At 41.1% G+C, this 18,246-nt stretch overlaps 1 protein-coding gene across 1 annotated transcript in view; it reads left to right on the top strand.

Annotated features, from left to right (window-relative positions):
- Nucleotides 1-4,312: 4,312 nt before the first annotated feature.
- Nucleotides 4,313-18,246, top strand: part of LOC149220126 (protein BOLA2-like) — a 45,325-nt gene continuing 31,391 nt past the window's right edge. The window contains exon 1 of the mRNA XM_089384672.1: nt 4,313-4,494. Within this exon, the coding sequence (XP_089240798.1) occupies nt 4,432-4,494 (63 nt within the window). The 5' untranslated portion in view covers nt 4,313-4,431. The remainder of the gene's footprint in view (nt 4,495-18,246) is intronic.

Genomic DNA, 18,246 nt, shown 5'->3' with positions numbered 1-18,246 from the left:
CAAGAGCCCATTTTCTGTTGAGGCCTGAGGAACCCCAAAGAAAGTTTCTTTGAAGATTGCGAATTTTTTTAAGAACCCATTTAGGGGCTGCCAATATAGAAAATAAGTACAGAGGCATGGCTTGGAGAATGGATTTGATTAGGATAAGCCTGCTAGCAATGTTGAGCGAGCGGTAGGTCCAAGAAGAGAGCCTGGTTTCTAAATTGTCAAGGAGGGATCTCCAGGAAGCATGTTTGATGGCTGAGTCAAATAGGGGAGCTCCAAGATATTTCGAAGGAAGCATAGCTATCAGGAAGCCCAAAATCCTGGCTATATTTCTCTGAGTGAGAATGGGAGTGTGGAAGAAGAAGAGCTGGGATTTGGAAGCATTGATGGTGGTGCCAGAAGCTTCTGAGAAGAGATTGAGCAGGGACTTGAAGGCAAAGGCCTCTTTAACTGACAGATACCGAAAAACATATTGTCATCGACAAACTGTTGGTGAGAGATGGGGGGTTGACCATGAAGAGAAATGCCCTTTAAGGAGTGTGAAGAGATAGCAGAATGAAGAAGGTGACTAAGGCCTTCCACCATGAGAACAAAAAGGAATGGCGATAGAGGATCACCTTGACGAATACCCTAGGAGGGACAAAAGGGCGAGGAAGGAGAACCATTAAGAAGGATGGAGAAACAGGGGGAGGAGATAAGATTCATAAGCCAATGTGTCCAAGTAGCACAGAAGCCAAATGCTAATAACATTTGATTAATATAGGTCCAGCTGAGTTTATCAAAAGCTTTAGAAAGATCTAACTTGAGAATCATACCTGGCTTTTTTAGAATCCTGAGTGAATGGATCACTTCATGTGAGAGAATGATACCGTCCAGAATCTGGCGCCCTTCTACATAGCCTGTCTGCTCTGGCAAAATGAGGAGAGGGAGAAGAGGTTTGAGCATGTTTGCCAGGACTTTAGAAATGAGTTTGTAGATTACATTGCAGAGTGCGATGGGCCTATATTTATCAAGTGTATTGGATTCTTCCACTTTAGGTACTAGCGCTATGAAGGTCATGTTAAGGGAAGGAAGGATCCAATGCATCGACTGCGATTCTTCCACGAGCTCCCAGACCTCTATTTTGATATGCTCCCAGAAAGCATGAAAGAAATTGGCTGTGAACCCATTGAGGCTAGGCGCTTTGCCATCCTTAAGTTGGGCCATAGCGTCCTCCACTTCCTGCATAGAGATAGGCTGGAGAAGCATATTGTTGTGGTCCGCCGTAATGATTTTTGGAAGATGCTATGTAATAGATCGAATGGCCTGATTTCTGCAGCCCAGAGGCTCCTGAAGAATGTCCTGAAAGTACTCTTTGAATTCATGTTCCACTTCTTCATGCACCTCCAGTCGCTCCCCTTGCCGATTATTAATGAAGGCGATGTTATTGTGCATTCTCCTTTGAATAGTAGACCTGTGAAAAAATTTGGTATTTTTCTCCCCATCCTTAAGCCATCTGACCCTGGATTTTTGACGCCACAGGGTCTCTTCTTGTTGCCTTCGTGCTTCAATCTTGGTCAAGAGGGCCTTCTCCTGTTGCGCATAGTCTTCCGTTCTTCCCTCAGAGATAATACACTGTTGCAATGTATTCATTTGCTGCTCCAGCGCTTTCTGATGGTCAAAAATGTTACCAAATTGAGTGCGATTCCATGATTTGAGAGCTTGTTTGAGGTGTTTTAACTTTTGTTGAAACTGGAACATCTTGGCTCCTTCAGGGGGAGTGAAGGATTTCCAGGCATTGTTAACTACTTCTTTGAAGTTAGGATGTGAAAACCAAAATGATTCGAAGCGAAAAGGTCTATTACACCTAGAGCTCGGACGCGACCACTGTAGCATTATGGGCCAGTGATTAGAGCCCACTTGAGGCATGATAGAGGCATGAAAGTCCCCACCCAGGTGAATGGCATTATCCGACATAAGGAATCGATCCAGCCTGGAGGCTATATGCTGTGGTCCCCTTCTTTTATTGGTCCATGTATACATATCATTAGAAGTCTATAGGTCCATTAACTGATTTCTGTGGATGAAGTCTTTGAAGTCGATGATGTCTCCTTCCAGCCTCGATCTTCCTCCTGATTTTTCCTCCAAAGCTGTGATGATGTTGAAGTCACCACTGCAAATCCAAAGGGGAAAGCTCTTGATAGAGTTGAGAGCTGTGAGAGTGTCCAGCAGATCCAACTTCTTTTGTAAATCTTGTGGGAAATACACATTAGAGAGATGACCATGGATATTGGTCCCGATTAGGTGGAAAGTTGTCTTAATAAAGTAGTGTGAGGCGTGAAAATCATGAAGGGAGAGAACTTGAGGGTTCCAAATGATTGCTAGCCCTCCTGAAGCCCCTAAAGCATCCACTGAGACTGAACGATATCTAGACCATGCTTTATTTAGGATCTTTTCCAGTGCAGTGCTATTGCATTTTGTTTCTTGTAGATAGACTAATGAAGGCTTATCTTGCTGGATCATGTTTTTTAACATTCTGTGTTTTGCAGGGCTATTAAGCCTTCTCACGTTCCATGAGATGAGCTTGGGGAATCTACCAGATTCCACCAGCGTTTCTCCAATAATAATGGTCCTCTGCAGATCCGTTTTACGCCCGCGTTTCTTCGATTCTTTCAGTGTTTTTTTCCATCCCAAGGACTGCCTGCCTAAATACCAAGACATTTGTTATGCTGTGCTCTGGCTAAAACTACTTCAAGACTTTCGATTTGTCGGGGGGGGGGGGGGGGGGGGTATAGCACTGAATTCTTTCTGTCGACACGCTATTTCCAGGCTGAGAATGTCTAGATCTCCCAGATCTATACTCTCAGGTTCCTCATCCATGTGTATCGGTATGTTCTGTTCTTCTTTGTTTGGCTTTTGATGGATACTGCATCTATCTCCATCTTGGATGTTTGAAGGGCTGTATCTTGATCTTTATTATCAGAGGACGTAGAGGCTGGGATGATGGTGAGATAGGAGGCTGAGAGCGGAGCTGAAGATTTTGGAAGAGGGGGGAAGAAGTAGGAGGTGGATCTGCAGAAGAAGGGATAGAAAGGTGATCCTCCAAGTTATTTTGAGAGGTCAGGATTTCGAAGCTGTTTCGTATTTCAAGTTTCTTGAGATTATCTGGGGCGACTAGAGATTTCTTGGCATGCTTTCTTCGACTGGTGACTTTTGTGAATCCATCGGCATCTTTGCTAGTCTCAGTGACAGGGGCCTTAGACTGAAGATTTAGTGGGCAATCCCTGAATAGGTGGCCATGTTCATGGCATTTCCTGTAACGAAATGGAACATGCTCGTAGTCTATTGTTTGAACCCATTCAAAATCGTCACGAGATAGACTTACCGAGTCTGTGAGTGCTTTGGCCAGATGCATGTGTACACAGATCCTGGCATAGGAGGTGTATCTTCGATGTTTAGTTTCCTCAGCGACTTTGATAAAAACCCCCAGGCCATTGCCTATGTCCTTTAAGGTCTCATCGTCCCAGAATTCCAGGGGAAGAGAGTACATACGGATCCATACTAGAGCCCAGTTGAAATCTTCTTTGTCTGGATTGGATCTCTCTATTCAATCACGAAGGTACAGGCCTACAGAGTTGAAGAAGTATGGGCTTCCTTCAAAGATACAAGTTCTATCCTCCAGACAGTTGAAAATAGCAGTGAAGAAGCCTTTGGGACCAAGCTGCAGGGTAACTTGTCCTTTAGGTTTCCATTTGGAAGTGATCCATCCTTGCAAGGCCTTTTCAGTAGGCCAAAGTCCTAAGAACTTGCCTATGAGGGCATGATCCCTCATATCTTGGATTTGGCCATTACTTCGGTGACTGGGGAGATCTATTTTGGTTCTTTTTGAAGTCTTGGGGATGCATGTAGCAGAGGACGCCTTTGGCAGTGACGTCGAGGCATTCTGGTCTATGCCTTTGTCTTTAGTGGCCGTGGAGCCTACAACAGTGTTGCCAACATTGTCGATAGCAGGATCGATAACATGGGCGGCCGTGGGGTGGAGCCGGGAGAAGCCCAAGGCGCCGAGCTTCGATACAATGTGCACAGAGGATTAGGGCATCAGAGTTTGCGCAGGAACCCTAGCAGGAGCAGCATCGCCAATTGTGAATAGTGTTGTTATTTTTATCTCCCAATTTTTAAAATCTGATTAAATATTTAATAAATTCTAATAAAATGCATCTATAAATCATAAACACTAGGAAAACTGAACTCAGAAAAACTGCAAGGTAACAGCGATAATCATATATTAAAAATATTTTTTATCAATACAGAAACATTTTGGTAAAGAGATAATTTTATTAACGTACTTGCAAGTGTTAAGATTTAGTGTTGTATAATTGAAATAGAATCGAAACCTTTCCGATGACGACATTTCAGTTTAACTAATCGACTCTGTATAGCTGCACTGGTCAAAGCCTTATAGCAGAGATGGGCATCACGAAGGAGACGGTAGAGGCGACCTTGACCACCAAGCTGCAACCAACTTACCTGGTCAGTTTTTTGTTTTTAGTCTGGTTTAATATAAATTGTAATTCCACGCTATATTGGTTTGGGCTTGTTCTGTTTGCTGGGTTTCTGCAATTCCTCGTAATTTTTTTTTAATCATTTATCCCCTATTTGATAAGATGCACCTCGATAGTATTTGGGGGCGCTTTGGCTGTTCTGAATTGTTAATTTCGCGGGTTTAAGACTGCTGCCATGGATCTACCCATCAAATTTGACTGGACTTTTTGCCGATTCTCCTTAATTTTCTTTTTTTTTCAAAATCATTCTTAGTTTATGTTCTGCAATCTCGAAACCTCTTTTGTGGTGGGTTTCTGGCTGCGGTCTTGTGGTAACTTGGATTGGATAGTAGACGGATAACCTAGGTTGAAATTTCGGCCTCTTAGGTGCCTCCGAGTGGGTGCCCTAGGGATAACTAAGGTTAAAATCTTAACCCTTTAGGTGCTTTGGGGCATTTAGAGGTAGTTGTCGGTGTAAAGTTTACATTGCGCTCCCATGTATCAGAGTCCACTTCCACATCTGTCTTAATACCATCCATTGTTTCTGTCCATCGAGCTGTGGTCTAGCAGCAACATGTAGTGGTTACCAAATGATAACCAGATTCAAATACTAGCTGGCATGCTCCCATATTGCGTGGTGTATTGCCAGGTGTGGCTCATCAGTGGTTGTGTTCTGTCTTAGTTAAAATGGCCGGTATGTTGATCAGTGGCTTTGTCCATATTTCAATCAGTGGTGCAGGCTGCAATTAATGTAATAGCTGCTGGCTTAATACTGACATGTCCTCATTTTTACTAATAAAAATGCTCGAGGAGTAAAATTTAATTTTATTTAATATAATTTTTTTTCTAACCTTGGGTCCTGAGCATGTTATAGCATTTGCCAGACATTCTCAGGAGCAAATAGCTTCGGGATATAACCTCTATCATGAAATTTGAATTAGGACAAACAAATTAAGATAGGTAATTCCTCTTTTTGCTTTGCAAAGCAATCTGTTATATGCTGAAGATATTGGGCCCCTGAATATGTTATAGCAGTTGCCAAGACATTTGAGGAGCAGATTACTTCTGGATAGTAAATTTAACTCGCCCCCGAAAGTCTTAATCAAGGCAAATTAAGGTAATTCCTAATTTCACTTTGCAAAAAAGATATGCTAAAGATAACTTTCATTGAAGTCGATTAAACTCAGTGCTTGAGGTTGCCTGATAGGTACTTCTAGAAGTTATTTATGCTGTATTTTTGGCTTTTTTTAAAGTAAAAAATTAGAGCTTTTAATAATATACATGCCATGTCATGACCTGCATGTATATATTATGAATCCAAGCCCACCCCATGTTCTTCTTAAGGCCTGCTGATTTATACAATGGTTTTGAGATTAACTGTGGCGATCACCCTGTTGGTCAAGGTTGGATACTTCTGTGGGGGCAGTGTAGGGGTTGAACTTACAAGTCATGACACTTGCAGGTCATGATATGTATAAAATTTAAATATCATCAACTCAAGCTCACTTCATGTTCTTCTTAAGGCCTTAGAAAAGGTCGGTTGGGCTTGTGGTCAAGCAGTACTGAGCGATGGGTGTTCATCTCCACACGACAAAATTCAGTTCTTAATGTGTCGGTGCTTGAGCCTTGCATCCGCTTTCATCTATGTGGGAATTCCAGGGATTGGCCCCACTCCAGTAAAAAAAAAGGGGAATTTCTGTTTAAAAGAAAATCCATGTACAGACTTGTAGATTGATGTTACAGAATCTGCCACTGGGTCTGATTTTCAATAGTTGGTCCTTACTCCAGCACATCATGTGATAGACTTTCCTCCTTTACAAGACAAGGCATAATCTCAACTCTGAGGTTTATCTATGACAAACAGCATGGCATTCCTATCACTGGGTCCTGTTTTTTGTCATATGGTCCATCGTCCATTTTCAAATTCTAATGATTTTCGTTTTGAGGTAAACAGTGGATTCATACCACTGGATTCCGAAAAGAAATTTGCCGAAACAGGTCTACATGATATATTTTGACGTATGACTAGTCTTATAACAACATGCAGTAAAAAAATCCGAAAAGAGATTTGCCAAAACAGGTCTACATGATATATTTTGACGTATGACTAGTCTTATAACAACATGCAGTAAAAAAATCTGAAAATTCAGCAATCTTATCTCCTTATATATGTTCTTAGTTGGTGTCTTTTGGCTTGAACTCCTTACTAGTAAACTGCTGGAACACATCATGATTGTTGTGGAATCCCATCAGCCTTTTGATACCTATCTTGTGTAGGAGGTACTCAATAGTGATATATCTAGAAGCCACATGCTTCTCCAGCACCCGAAGCTTCCTGAAAGCCACTGTTTCCTCAGAAATCTTAGGATTAGGTGCCTTCTCCTTGCTTGCCTGGGATAAAACTTGGACTTGATCTTTCAACTCTGTTATCACTCTGAGAATTCTTTTGAAGTAAGAAGAAAGAAAAACCAAAGGTAACCACAAATCACTTTTGGAGATCAGGACCTAGCCTTCCTGATGCTTAGAGAGGGCTTTCCCGTTATAATTTAACTTATTTTTAGTTAAGATGATTTTAGGCTAGTTATTGCTTGCACTTGGGTTTTGTTTTGAAAATTTGGTGGTGGAATCTCTTTACTTAGATGGACAGAGGATTGGCTTATACCATTGGGCTATGGAGTTGGATGGGTGACAAACAAAACTGGATTCAGTTCTAAAAACAGTGGCAAGATAGATAAGTTATTGCAGATCTCAGAGGCTAAATGGTGAATGGCTTCAAATCGGATCCAGGGAGCAATTAAGGGTTCCCTAGGCCAGACTTTGGAAGAAATGAAAGAAGTCAACCGGGATGGGAGAGCAATTAAGGGTTCTCAAATCCGGGTATTAGAAGAAAACATGTAAATAAATTACTGTGCAAAACAGAGTGTAATTAAACAAATTCTGAGTGATATTTCCAATTAATTCATTTAGATTTTAGAACACATTTAAGATTATGAAAACACATAAGAAAGGTAAAACAATCACACAAAGAAAGTACTTCACTGCAAATGGCTCATCTCATGAATCCTGTAGCGAAATGCTTTTATTACTTGCTCTAGTCTGTTGACTTGAAAATAGTACAATCACCCTTAGGCTCAAGATCACAATAACTCTACAAATGTAAAATAATCCACCCCAATACTTCGAATTGTGAAGTATTTATACAAAAAGTTTATTACAAAATATCTCAAACTAATTTGAGAATTAATCTAGGAAAGGAAAATATCTTCTTGCAAGAAGATAGAGACAACTATTGAACTGTTTCATGCTGTCCCTGTTATTTTGGTTCTACTGGTTGTTATGCTTTGATTTTTAGCCCTTTATGCTGTTTGGCTTTCATGCTGGATAGTTTGTTTGACTTTCATCTTTCATCTGATACACTTTGACTGTGCTGACTTGTCTTCATCCTTTTACCATGCTCATATACTTTTTACTGTACACTTATAATTCATTGTTTATAATTTACTGTGTTTTTAGTATTTACTGCAGTAAATCATTCAGTTTTTGCCATGTTTCTTCATCTAGTAACTGGATGTTGAGCATTTTCCTATATATTTCATCAGCCTCTGTATATTTGGCAAAAGGAGGCTTATCAATAAATAAGTGTTTCACCTCATGCTGGAGGTAAAACAGATTTTCAAAAGTCTGGTATAATACTCTGCCAGTTGGTATACCACTCATTGAGGCAGTCATGACCTGTTCTTTGGCTACTTCTTTGACTTTTCTTGTTGTAGTTCTCCTGTGTCATCAATTTATCATTTATGACCAAGGGACTAGTTAGTCCCTTTTCTCTCAAAAGCTCAAACTTGGTCAGAAACATGTCAACGGCTAGTTGCATGGTTTGACACTTATCTTCTACATTTAACATTAAATTTCTCTTGGTTAGGACCGTTGACTTCCAAAATGGTACCTATCCTGTCGGGATATCAAGTTCTTGTAGCTCATATTTGTTCTTGGAGTTGAGGAATTGAATAATTCTTACTGCTTCCTCTGACATTTCTCCAAGCTCTTCTTTGACATTCTTGATGGCTTCTGTAGCTTGTTTGATTAAGTCTATTTGCTAAAAAATGACCTGGATAGATGGCCAAATATCATTGATAGAGTCAATGATATTGGCCCATAATATTTGTTTGGCCTTTCCCACAGGCTTACTCAGTGTTAACTCTTTCTCTAGGCCTTTCACTCTCTCATTCATTCTGGTAGCATTCTGTTGTTCTTCCTTATGCATGATCTGGGCTAACTTGCAATCTGTCTCCAGGCTGGTAAGTTTCTCTTTTAACTTGTTCATTTCATTGGTTTGAATGGACATTTCTTCCATTGCCTTGACCAACCTGTTTGCTTCATCACCTGTGGTACTTGTTGCTGTTGATGTTGTTGCTGATGTTGTTGCTGTTGCTGCTGCTGCTGCTGGCAATGCAGTGGCCATTGGACCAGTGGGAGCTAATGCTGTCAATGTGGAAGGCACAGTTGTGGTCATTGTAGGAATGACAGTTGGAGGAGCACTGTCTAGACTAGCTTGTTTGAGCTGGATCAAGCTATCTAGTTCCTTTTCCATTTCCTTCAACTGGTCATTGAGTTGCAACACCAAGTCCATCATCTCTTCATGATTTGTTTGGCTTTCTAAGACTTCTTTTGTTTGAGGGTGTTGTGATTGAGGCAACTTGAGTTGCTTCTTAAGGGCTGCAATGTCTTCATTTTTCTTCTTAATTAACTGTTTAGCAGCCTTGATGTCCTTTGGGTCATGGCCCAGCTCAATGATCAGGTCTTCTAAGGATTTGATCCTTGTGTCTTTGGTGCTGGAAGATGCTTTTTCCAGTTTGTACTGGGCTGTCACATTGTCTAATGAGTCCTTGAGCTTGAATGCTGCCATTGCTTTTGCTGTGAGGGTGGAGTAGATCATCTCTCCAACCTTCTTGTGAAATTCTATTTGATTTATGGGATGCACATCCCTGGCTAAGACCTCAAAGTTGGTCTTCTTGTAGTCTGTTGTGGTTTTAGGCTATTGTACAGTAGGCTGTAGGAAAGACACCTGCATCTTTCCTTCTTTGATGTCAAAAGCTGACATCAATCTATTTTGATTCGGTGGTGTCATCTGCAAGTACTTGGCATAAGTGTCTGCCTTGAGCTTTTCATTCCTCATTTTAATCTCCTTGAATCTTTCCTTGATATCTGCTTCCTTGTCAGCTGGCCTAACAAAAGAAGACACCTCCACACTCTTCTGTCTCTGTATAATCTCGGTGTTTAAAGAAGAGGGTTGCTGTGTTTCTGCCAATGTTTTTAAAACCGGAACCGGTGACTGGACCGGTCCACCTAATGAACCGGTTTACCGACCGGAACCGGTCTAACCGGGACTGGTTTGGTCTAAACGAACCGGTTTTAAAAAAATACATTAAATAATTAATTTTTAATGAAACAAAACTATTTTTAAGATGTAAAACCATGATTCCAAGCCAATAGAGACAAAATATGCAAAGTTTGCTCATTTATATACCATGTAAAGGTGAATATATCAAAATGGCACCGAGTACAATACATATCATCGACAAAATAGAAAAATACATAAGAAATGAGGCTCTAAATGGCCTATAAAGTCCAAAAACAATGCTGCAAGCTATGAGGCCATTGGCCTACTACAAGTCTACAGTGTACACATGATCAATCATCAAGTCCATCACCACTACTAGACACAGGATCATCATCAGGAGCTACATAGACATCATCTGGTTCAGAGTCTGAGGATGCCTCAGCCTGATCTGCAACCTCAGTATCAATGCCACCAATGACAATAGAAGTGGACCTAATGGAAGCACGAGTTTGTTGACCTGCACGACTGGTGCCTTCCATTGGTTCCTTGCCTTTCCTTGACGCTGCTACTGATCCTGGTTCTGATGCTGCCACATCATCTGCCTCATCCCCTGCTAAAGCCATGTCGATATCAAAATCAGCCTCAAACACAGGATCTTCAGTCTCCTCCACCCATTCTGATGTTGGATCAATATCGTCCAACACAATGGGATCTAGATCAGGTGATTTGCTCATCATTTGGTTCCTCCTCAGTCGAAGGTTGTATTGCACAAAAACAAGATCATTTAACCGTTTTTGTTCCAAACGGTTTCTCTTCTTCGTGTGTATGCGCTCAAAAACAGACCAATTGCGCTCACAACCTGAAGCACTGCAAGTTTGACTGAGGACTCTAATTGCAAACCTTTGCAATTGAGGACACTGGCCACCAAATGACTCCCACCAATGTGCTGCAAAGAAGAAGACATTAATTAGTAACTTAGTTTATAATTTGAATTGTAAAGATTCAAGAACGTAAACAATTTTAACTTGAAATGAAAAACAAAATGGAAATTGGAATTGCTTACCTGGTTGGTACACATCTCTTGCCATCTTTGCCAAGTTTTTGCCAAAAGTACCACTTGCCATATTGAAAATAGTAAGCTGTCTATGTATTTCCAACTGGTCTACATGGTTAGGGACCATGTGCTCCAAGCAATCAATCAATCCAGCTCTGACCTCCCCATCATGCTGATCTCCTAGCCGATTTTTATAGTGATACCTTGGGTTCAAAAAATACCCGGCTGCATGTATAGGACGATGGAGTTGATTGTTCCATCTGTTATCAATGATCTCCCATATACGGCCATATTTAGCTAACCTGTCCTTGTAAGCTGCCTGTATCTGCTCCTTTGCCTGATCCATAGCTTCATAAATGTAGCCCATGGCCAATCTTTCCCCATCCACCAACCTTAGCACCTTAACAAGGGGCTCGGTAATTTTCACAAGCTCTACAGACCTTTTCCAAAAATAAGTGTCTAACACTTTCTTTTTGGTGTCTTTTCCATCTGGTCTACGAGCCCACCGAGATTCAGACCATTCATCAGAGGAAAACATTTTCTGCAAGTTTTTATGTTGACCATTGAGACATTGCAATGTGAGGAAGTGAGTTGCAAATCTCGTAATTGCAGGCCTAACAAGCTCTTTGCCTCCAGTGTGTTTCCTCATTAGGTTCAATACCCATGAGTGGTTGTAAATGTATTTTGTAATGCACTTGGCATGCTCTACAGTGTTTTTTACCCACTCCACTTTGCCTATATCCTCAAGCATGAGGTCTATGCAATGTGCAGCACATGGAGTCGAAAATATGGTCTTATATTTGGCCTCAACCATCTTTCTATCAAGAACATAGTTTGAGGCATTATCAGTGATGACCTGCACAACATGCTGCTCCCCAACTTCCTGAATAACATTATCCAAAAGCTCAAATAGAAGGATTGTGTCCTTTACCTTATCAGATGCATCAACTGATTTCAAAAACATGGTTCCTTGAGGGCAAGAAACAAGGAAATTAATGATAGTGCGGTTCTTTCCATCGGACCATCCATCTGACATAATGGAACAACCTGTTTTGAGCAATGAATCTTTAAAATCAACCAAATACTCATCAATGGAAGATATCTCTTTTTGCAAAAGAGCTCCCCTCAAGTCATGCATACTAGGGCCTTTGAAGCCCTTTCCTGCAGCTATAACAGAGTCCCACATAGCTTGGTAATAAGGTGAGCGAGCAACATTAAATGGGATATTTGAATCATACCACCATCTAGCAATGTATTGGTGAGAATTTTCTTTGCATTGTCTTTTCCAATGTTGATCCAAAGTGGGTTGAGAACTTGGCTGGGAGGAAATGGGATTAGAAGAGGCAATGTTGGCAGAAGATGAGAAATAACTTTGGATGTTTGTTCTCTTTGTTCCTTTTGATGGTTGGCCAATAGAAGGATGAACATAGTGAAAGGGGTCATTGGTGGAAGGGATAGAAGTGGAGTCTTGAATCTCATAATCATCATACCCACTCTCTTTCATGGCTTCAACTAATTCCCTCTTCCTTGCAATGTCATCTTGGATGGCCTTCTCCCTAGCCTTATCCTCATAAAATTTTTCAAGCTTGGAAATGTATTCTGCCCTAATAGGACCTAACAGTGCATTTGGTGCATCACATGGCTTTACTTGGCCTCTTATCCCAGCCAAGTGTTGTTTCAACCTAAGAATACCCCCACCTCCAATAGATTTATGGCATAATTTGCATATCATTTTTCCATCAATTACATCACAATGAGCCCATGCCCTGTCCTTTCCTTTTGGAGCCATGTTTGCTTGAAATAATAACAATTTGCAAAGAAATCTGCCATTTAAAAAAAAAATTGCAGCTAAGAAAAATGGAAAACCAAAGATAAATGTAGGAAAACAAATGCACATGCAAGGCTCAAGCTACAAAATTTGATAGCATAGAGCTAGAGAGTTTATAGCATACATGACAGATCATAGAAGTGAGAAGTTTATAACACATAAAAAAAAAAATTCATGGACAGCAGACTCAAATGAGGAATTATCAAGTGCAAATCCTTACCTGGAAATGCAAACTAGCTCCCTTAGCCTCCTCTTGAAGATGGCAACTCCACTGACAGCTACACACTATCTCCAAAATAGCTCCAACTCCAACTCCAAGATGACTACTTCAGCAAAAACTCCACACTCTCCAAGCTCACAAACAAACTCACAAATACTCCAAATCAGTTGTGTGAGACAAATGAGAGTGAGAGGGGTCTCTTATAGCTTGGAGAGGGTGTTTTTGGAGGGAAAATACCCTTACCTCCCCCCCAAAACCCCAAAACCACAAACCACCAACGCCTTTTTGCATGAATCGGTGGGCATGCCATAAACCGGCCGGTTTAGGACGGAATCGGCCGGTTTTCACCAGTTAGGGCCCCAAAAATGGCGAAAGGCAAGGTCTGACCGGGTTTTTTGGCCGGTTCGGACCGGCCAGCTTGCTAACCGGCCGGTTTGACCGGTTTTTCAAAACGGTTTTTAAAACATTGGTTTCTGCTGATGCAGTAGTCTCAGTTGTTTGTCTACTCCTTTGCCCCATTGCATCAGTATCAATCATTTCTGCTGATGCAATGTTTTCCTCCTGTTCAGACACAGGAGTCAATTTGGGCCTTTTGCTTAGTTGGAATTGCTAATCAGTGGTGTCCATAACAGAGTTTGAAGCTTCCTCCCTGTTTCTTTTGGGATTCTTCTCCTCATTGACAGGGGTCTGAATGATGGGGGGGATATTCATTGGCTTTTCCAACTCCGGGGCCTGCAAGAAAGAGCTTTGGTCAAATTGTTTCTCCAAGTCAATCATGGTGTTCTCCACATCCACCACTGTGTTGTCCATATCTATCAATGTGTTCTCTACCCATTCTAACTGATTAGCATATTGTTCTATGTCAGGTCTTGGGTAGTGGATGTAAGGTCCCAGCTTGACCTTTTGCCTGAGCTTGTTTATAACCCCATGAGGGTCATAATGCTAGATGAAACTATTCTTGAATTTGAATTGCTGGAGTATCTTATCAGCTTCAGGCCCAACCTCTCTGGTGTTGCAGATGAAAGGGCCCATTTGGTTTTTCATCTTAAACTGTGTTTTCTTCCTAGCAGCTAGGAAGTTGACCTCATCCGCACCTATCATTTGCCTGAAGTATTCCAGGGCAAATATTCTCATTGGGAGATACTTAGGCAATTTGTAGGGGGGTAACTCACAACCATAGATCCTAATTTCAGTATGATTCTGGTAGAGGTACCAGTCTCCTACTCTGCTATTCTTTGCCAGTTGCAGTACTCTCTTGATCTCAGTACTGATTCTAGGTTGAGTGCTAGAAGTCAGCATGTTCATGACAGGGTGAACAAAACAATCTATGAAGTCTTTGTATGTGAATGTTGTGTTATACCTCTGGACCAAGGGTGTCTAGTAGATGACTGATCTTTCCTTTCCCCTGGTATCTGTTTTTTGAATCTTCACTGGGAACTTGTCTGTTTGATAATACAGGAACATATGAAACAACACTGAAGAGTATTTGAAGACTCTTTCAGTGGGCAATCTAGTGAATTGTTCATGCATTCTGTCTGCAATGAACTGGGCATAATCATACATAATGGCAGGAGGCTAGCCTGGAGTGAAAATGGACAAGAAGGCCATGATTATCTCATCCACAAACTCGTCTGATGTGAATCCTAGGATGCTTGAGATCATGGTGATTATTCTCCTGCCAGTCTCTGAAAAAATAGCAAAAACATAGGGTGGAATGTCTTTAGGAGTATGGCGCTCCTCAATGATGAAATTCTGAAATATTTGTTTGATCTTAGCTGGGTCCAATGTGGTGTACAGGTCCAACAGGTTTGCAATGGACAAAGGAGTCAAATTGTGGCTAGGCTGGATTTGAAGCATCTGGTTAATAGACTCAGCAGTAATTGAAAACAAGAAGTCCTAGTTTGGGGCAATTATAGCCCTTTGGCTAGGGATGTAACATGCATGGTAGAAATGTACAATGTTTGGGAATGGATGGGCTTCTGGGAATGTATACTTGGGCAAACTTGATTCCCAAAGGTTTATGTCATCAGCATGGTTTAGGAACCTATCCTTGGCCCAACAATGGATTCTCAGAAGGTTGTCTTGGGTGACTGTGTCTTTGATTTGAAAATCCCTGTCTGCCAGGGCCAAATGGTCAATGTCTAAATGAGGGGTTGTCACTAGTCTGACATCCAGAGAGGTTGGGGCAGCCATTTCTGTAATAAAATGTGGAAAATTGGGCTTTATATGGCTTTGGGAGTGAAATTTGAGTAATTGAATAACCAGGGTAGGGTATGAGCAGTTTGTAGGTTGGGGTTTTGGTACTTTGGGAATGGGAGACTCTCAATTAAATTGAAATTAATCAAATTCTTTCAGTTATTTTAAGAATTTAATGTTCTTTCTTTAAAGAGAGGGTAATTCTTGGTTCTTGTTCAAATACTTGGAATTTTCGGTCGGGGCTACAACTGGTTTTCAATTGGGGTTTGCAGAGGGCTTCGACAGCTAGGATGGTGTGCAGTGGTGGCGTTGGAAGGCTCTAGTAGTTGATAGCTGGTCATAGGAGTTCGAAAGGCGCAGGTGCTTCAGAGGTTCAGTAGTGCAATTCGAGTGAAAAAAAGTGAATGGGGGTTGGAAGGCTTTTAACCGCAAATGGTTGGAAAAATGGCAGGGAAAAATGTTTTATGAACAATGTTGGTTTTCATTTTGGCGGGGAGGTGGTTTTGGAGGCCATTGCACCGCTTATGGGGGTCGAGCGGTATTTTGTCGGGGGAACGTGATCTATGCCAGAGGCCGACACGTAGGCAAATGGGCCCCGAGCAAAACCACCCATATCGCGTGCTCTCGGGCCATTAAAGGTTGGACATCACGCGAGCGCGATATGGGTGATGGCCGTTGGATCTGGGGGTGGATGATCAGACAACCATCGCGTGGGAAAGTTGTGCGGTCGGGTGATGGGGCGAAGGTTAGCAGGGCCTATGGGTTTTAATTAGCGTTTAGAGTAATTAACCCATGTTTAAGTGCAAATTAATTAAACTGCAGAGTTTCAGGGGTAGTGGGGTTAGTTTAGCTCACCAGGGTGGCGGGTTAAACTCGAGTTTAGTCGGGAAAATGGTTAAGTGGCAGAGTTAGTGAGGCAGAGGGTTTTTAGGGTTAGGATAAAGGGTTTAGAGGGGTTTTGGGTGATTATTGAAGTGAAAACATGGTTTTAAAAGGGGGAAAGGGGTTTCACATTTAGGGGAATGGATTTTAGGAGTAATTGACTAGGGAAATGTGTGAAACTAAGGGGTAGGAGTAAAAATGAGGGGGAAGGGGTTTTTATAAGTCATGAAGGGGTAAAAGGGGAATTAGTGAGTATATAGTGGGGGTGAAACGCAATGAAGGGAGAATTAGGCAAATGAACTTATGAGCATGCTTTTTTTTTTATTGATAACTGCTCTTGCACACTTGAAACACATAGTTAAGCGTTATAGTAGTGCTTATGCTCCAAATGACTTGTATTTTTGCAACCTTTCTTTACTTACCCTTTTACCTACCCTAAATTTTTTCTTCACTTTGGTGGGTGCACTTAAGCTAGCAAACCCTTTTCTTTCCTTTTCTTTTATGAAACAAACTATTTACTTCTAACCTTATATCTTCTAAGGGCTCAGATTAAACTGATGAGCTCCTTTTATTTCTCTACCTATCTAATGATCTACCAAGATTAAACTGTTTGGTTAGATTTTTATTCTCTAACTATAAACATGAAATTCAAAGCATGAAGTAGTCAAGATTAAACAATTTGACTATCATGGGTTGTGGCATGTATGACAAGTTGCACACAACCATTATTTAAGGCATTAATAGTAAAAAGTAGTGGCACTTGGACTTGCACACTTTCATGATCTGTTTTTTGTTTTGGGTTCATGTTTTTTCATTTTTTTATTTTTTCTTATTTTTCTTGTCCTTTGATATTTCTTTTAGGACATACCCTCATTACATTTTTTAATTTTAATATGGAAAACATTTGTAGAAAGCAAAGGTATGTACAATATTACAAGAGTTAACCTCAGCCAATTCAAAATTATGAACCCTATCACTATAGGACTCTAACAAACTCCACCATACTGATGGATAGGTCATTGACCATGCCTGCTAACACGTATTTGAGTGCTCACTAGGATTCAATAACTGCCTTAAAAAATATTATTGATTTTGTATCTTTAGGATCAGCTGGTGAGAACCAGGAAGGATGTTTGTGTCCTCTTCTCCTTCCTTTCACAGATTGAACTACCAAGTTGTTGTCGGTCTACAAACTTGTTTTATATTTGTGATGGGTGGCAAAGACCAACAACTTTCTTGTGCTGTAATTTAATTTTGAGGTGCTAAAAGCTAATTTTATCCTGGCCATGTCTAGATACTGGGTGGTGTGAAGCAGTTTTTTGCATTTCACACTTGTGTCTATGCATTATTTGTCAGGCTAGAATGGCCACTTTTGTGGTTTTGCTTTCTTTAGATCCATCTCCATTGTCTTATGCAATAACTGCCCTAAAAAATGTTACAATTGGCAACTAGGGCCAAACTCCATAGGGTCATCTTATTTATGACAATTGATTTTTGTCCTGGATCCCTCTCATCGAGAGGTGTAGGATTGATCTAAAGATAATCTGATTCCAATAAGTATTCATGGAGTTATGAATTTATTTGTGTTATAAGACAATTCGTCAAGGTCGGCCAACAACCAAATATATCCCACATGTGCTCAACATTTTAGTATAAAAGGAGATGAATTGATAGTCATTTCTACACACACTTCTATCTTGATTTCTCTCCACTTGTCTTGGGTTTTAGTGGAAGAGAAATCTAGGAGTGGAAACCCTAGGCGTTGGAGGAAAAGAGGCAGCTCTAGACGCAGATGGAAGGCTGCCCTAGAAGCAGATGGAAGGCTGCCCTAGAAGCAGATGGAAGGCGGCCCTAACACTATCGTAAGGTAGCCCTAACCTATGTTATATCAAGGGTAACCTGGCCACAATCAAGATAAGGATATATGCTGCCCTAATAGGTCCTAGCCGCAACAAAGTCATGGGTCTTTTAGAGGATTGAGCTGCTGTTAGGAAGGCCTAGGAGCTGGGCTAGAAGGCAACAATCCAAGGCCTACTTCAGAGAAGGAGAAGGGATGTTAAGGTCACCCTTGTGACCACTTGAAGAGGTAGCAAGGTCTGTGTGAAAGCCGCAGGCTTGTAAGTATTGTTTTGATGGTCAAAACAACCCTCTACATAGAGCTGTAGGTGTCTCCTCAAACAGTGAGGTCGCCTACCTTGTAAAGAAAGGGAGGCCGCATAA

This window comes from Pinus tabuliformis, chromosome Q, assembly GCF_031772625.1.
Source record: "Pinus tabuliformis cultivar Carrire ecotype Pingquan chromosome Q, CPIR1, whole genome shotgun sequence".
In the NCBI taxonomy this organism is placed as follows: Eukaryota; Viridiplantae; Streptophyta; class Pinopsida; order Pinales; family Pinaceae; genus Pinus; species Pinus tabuliformis.
Note: the sequence above shows the minus strand (reverse complement) of the source record. Positions and strands in the feature narration are given on the sequence as shown.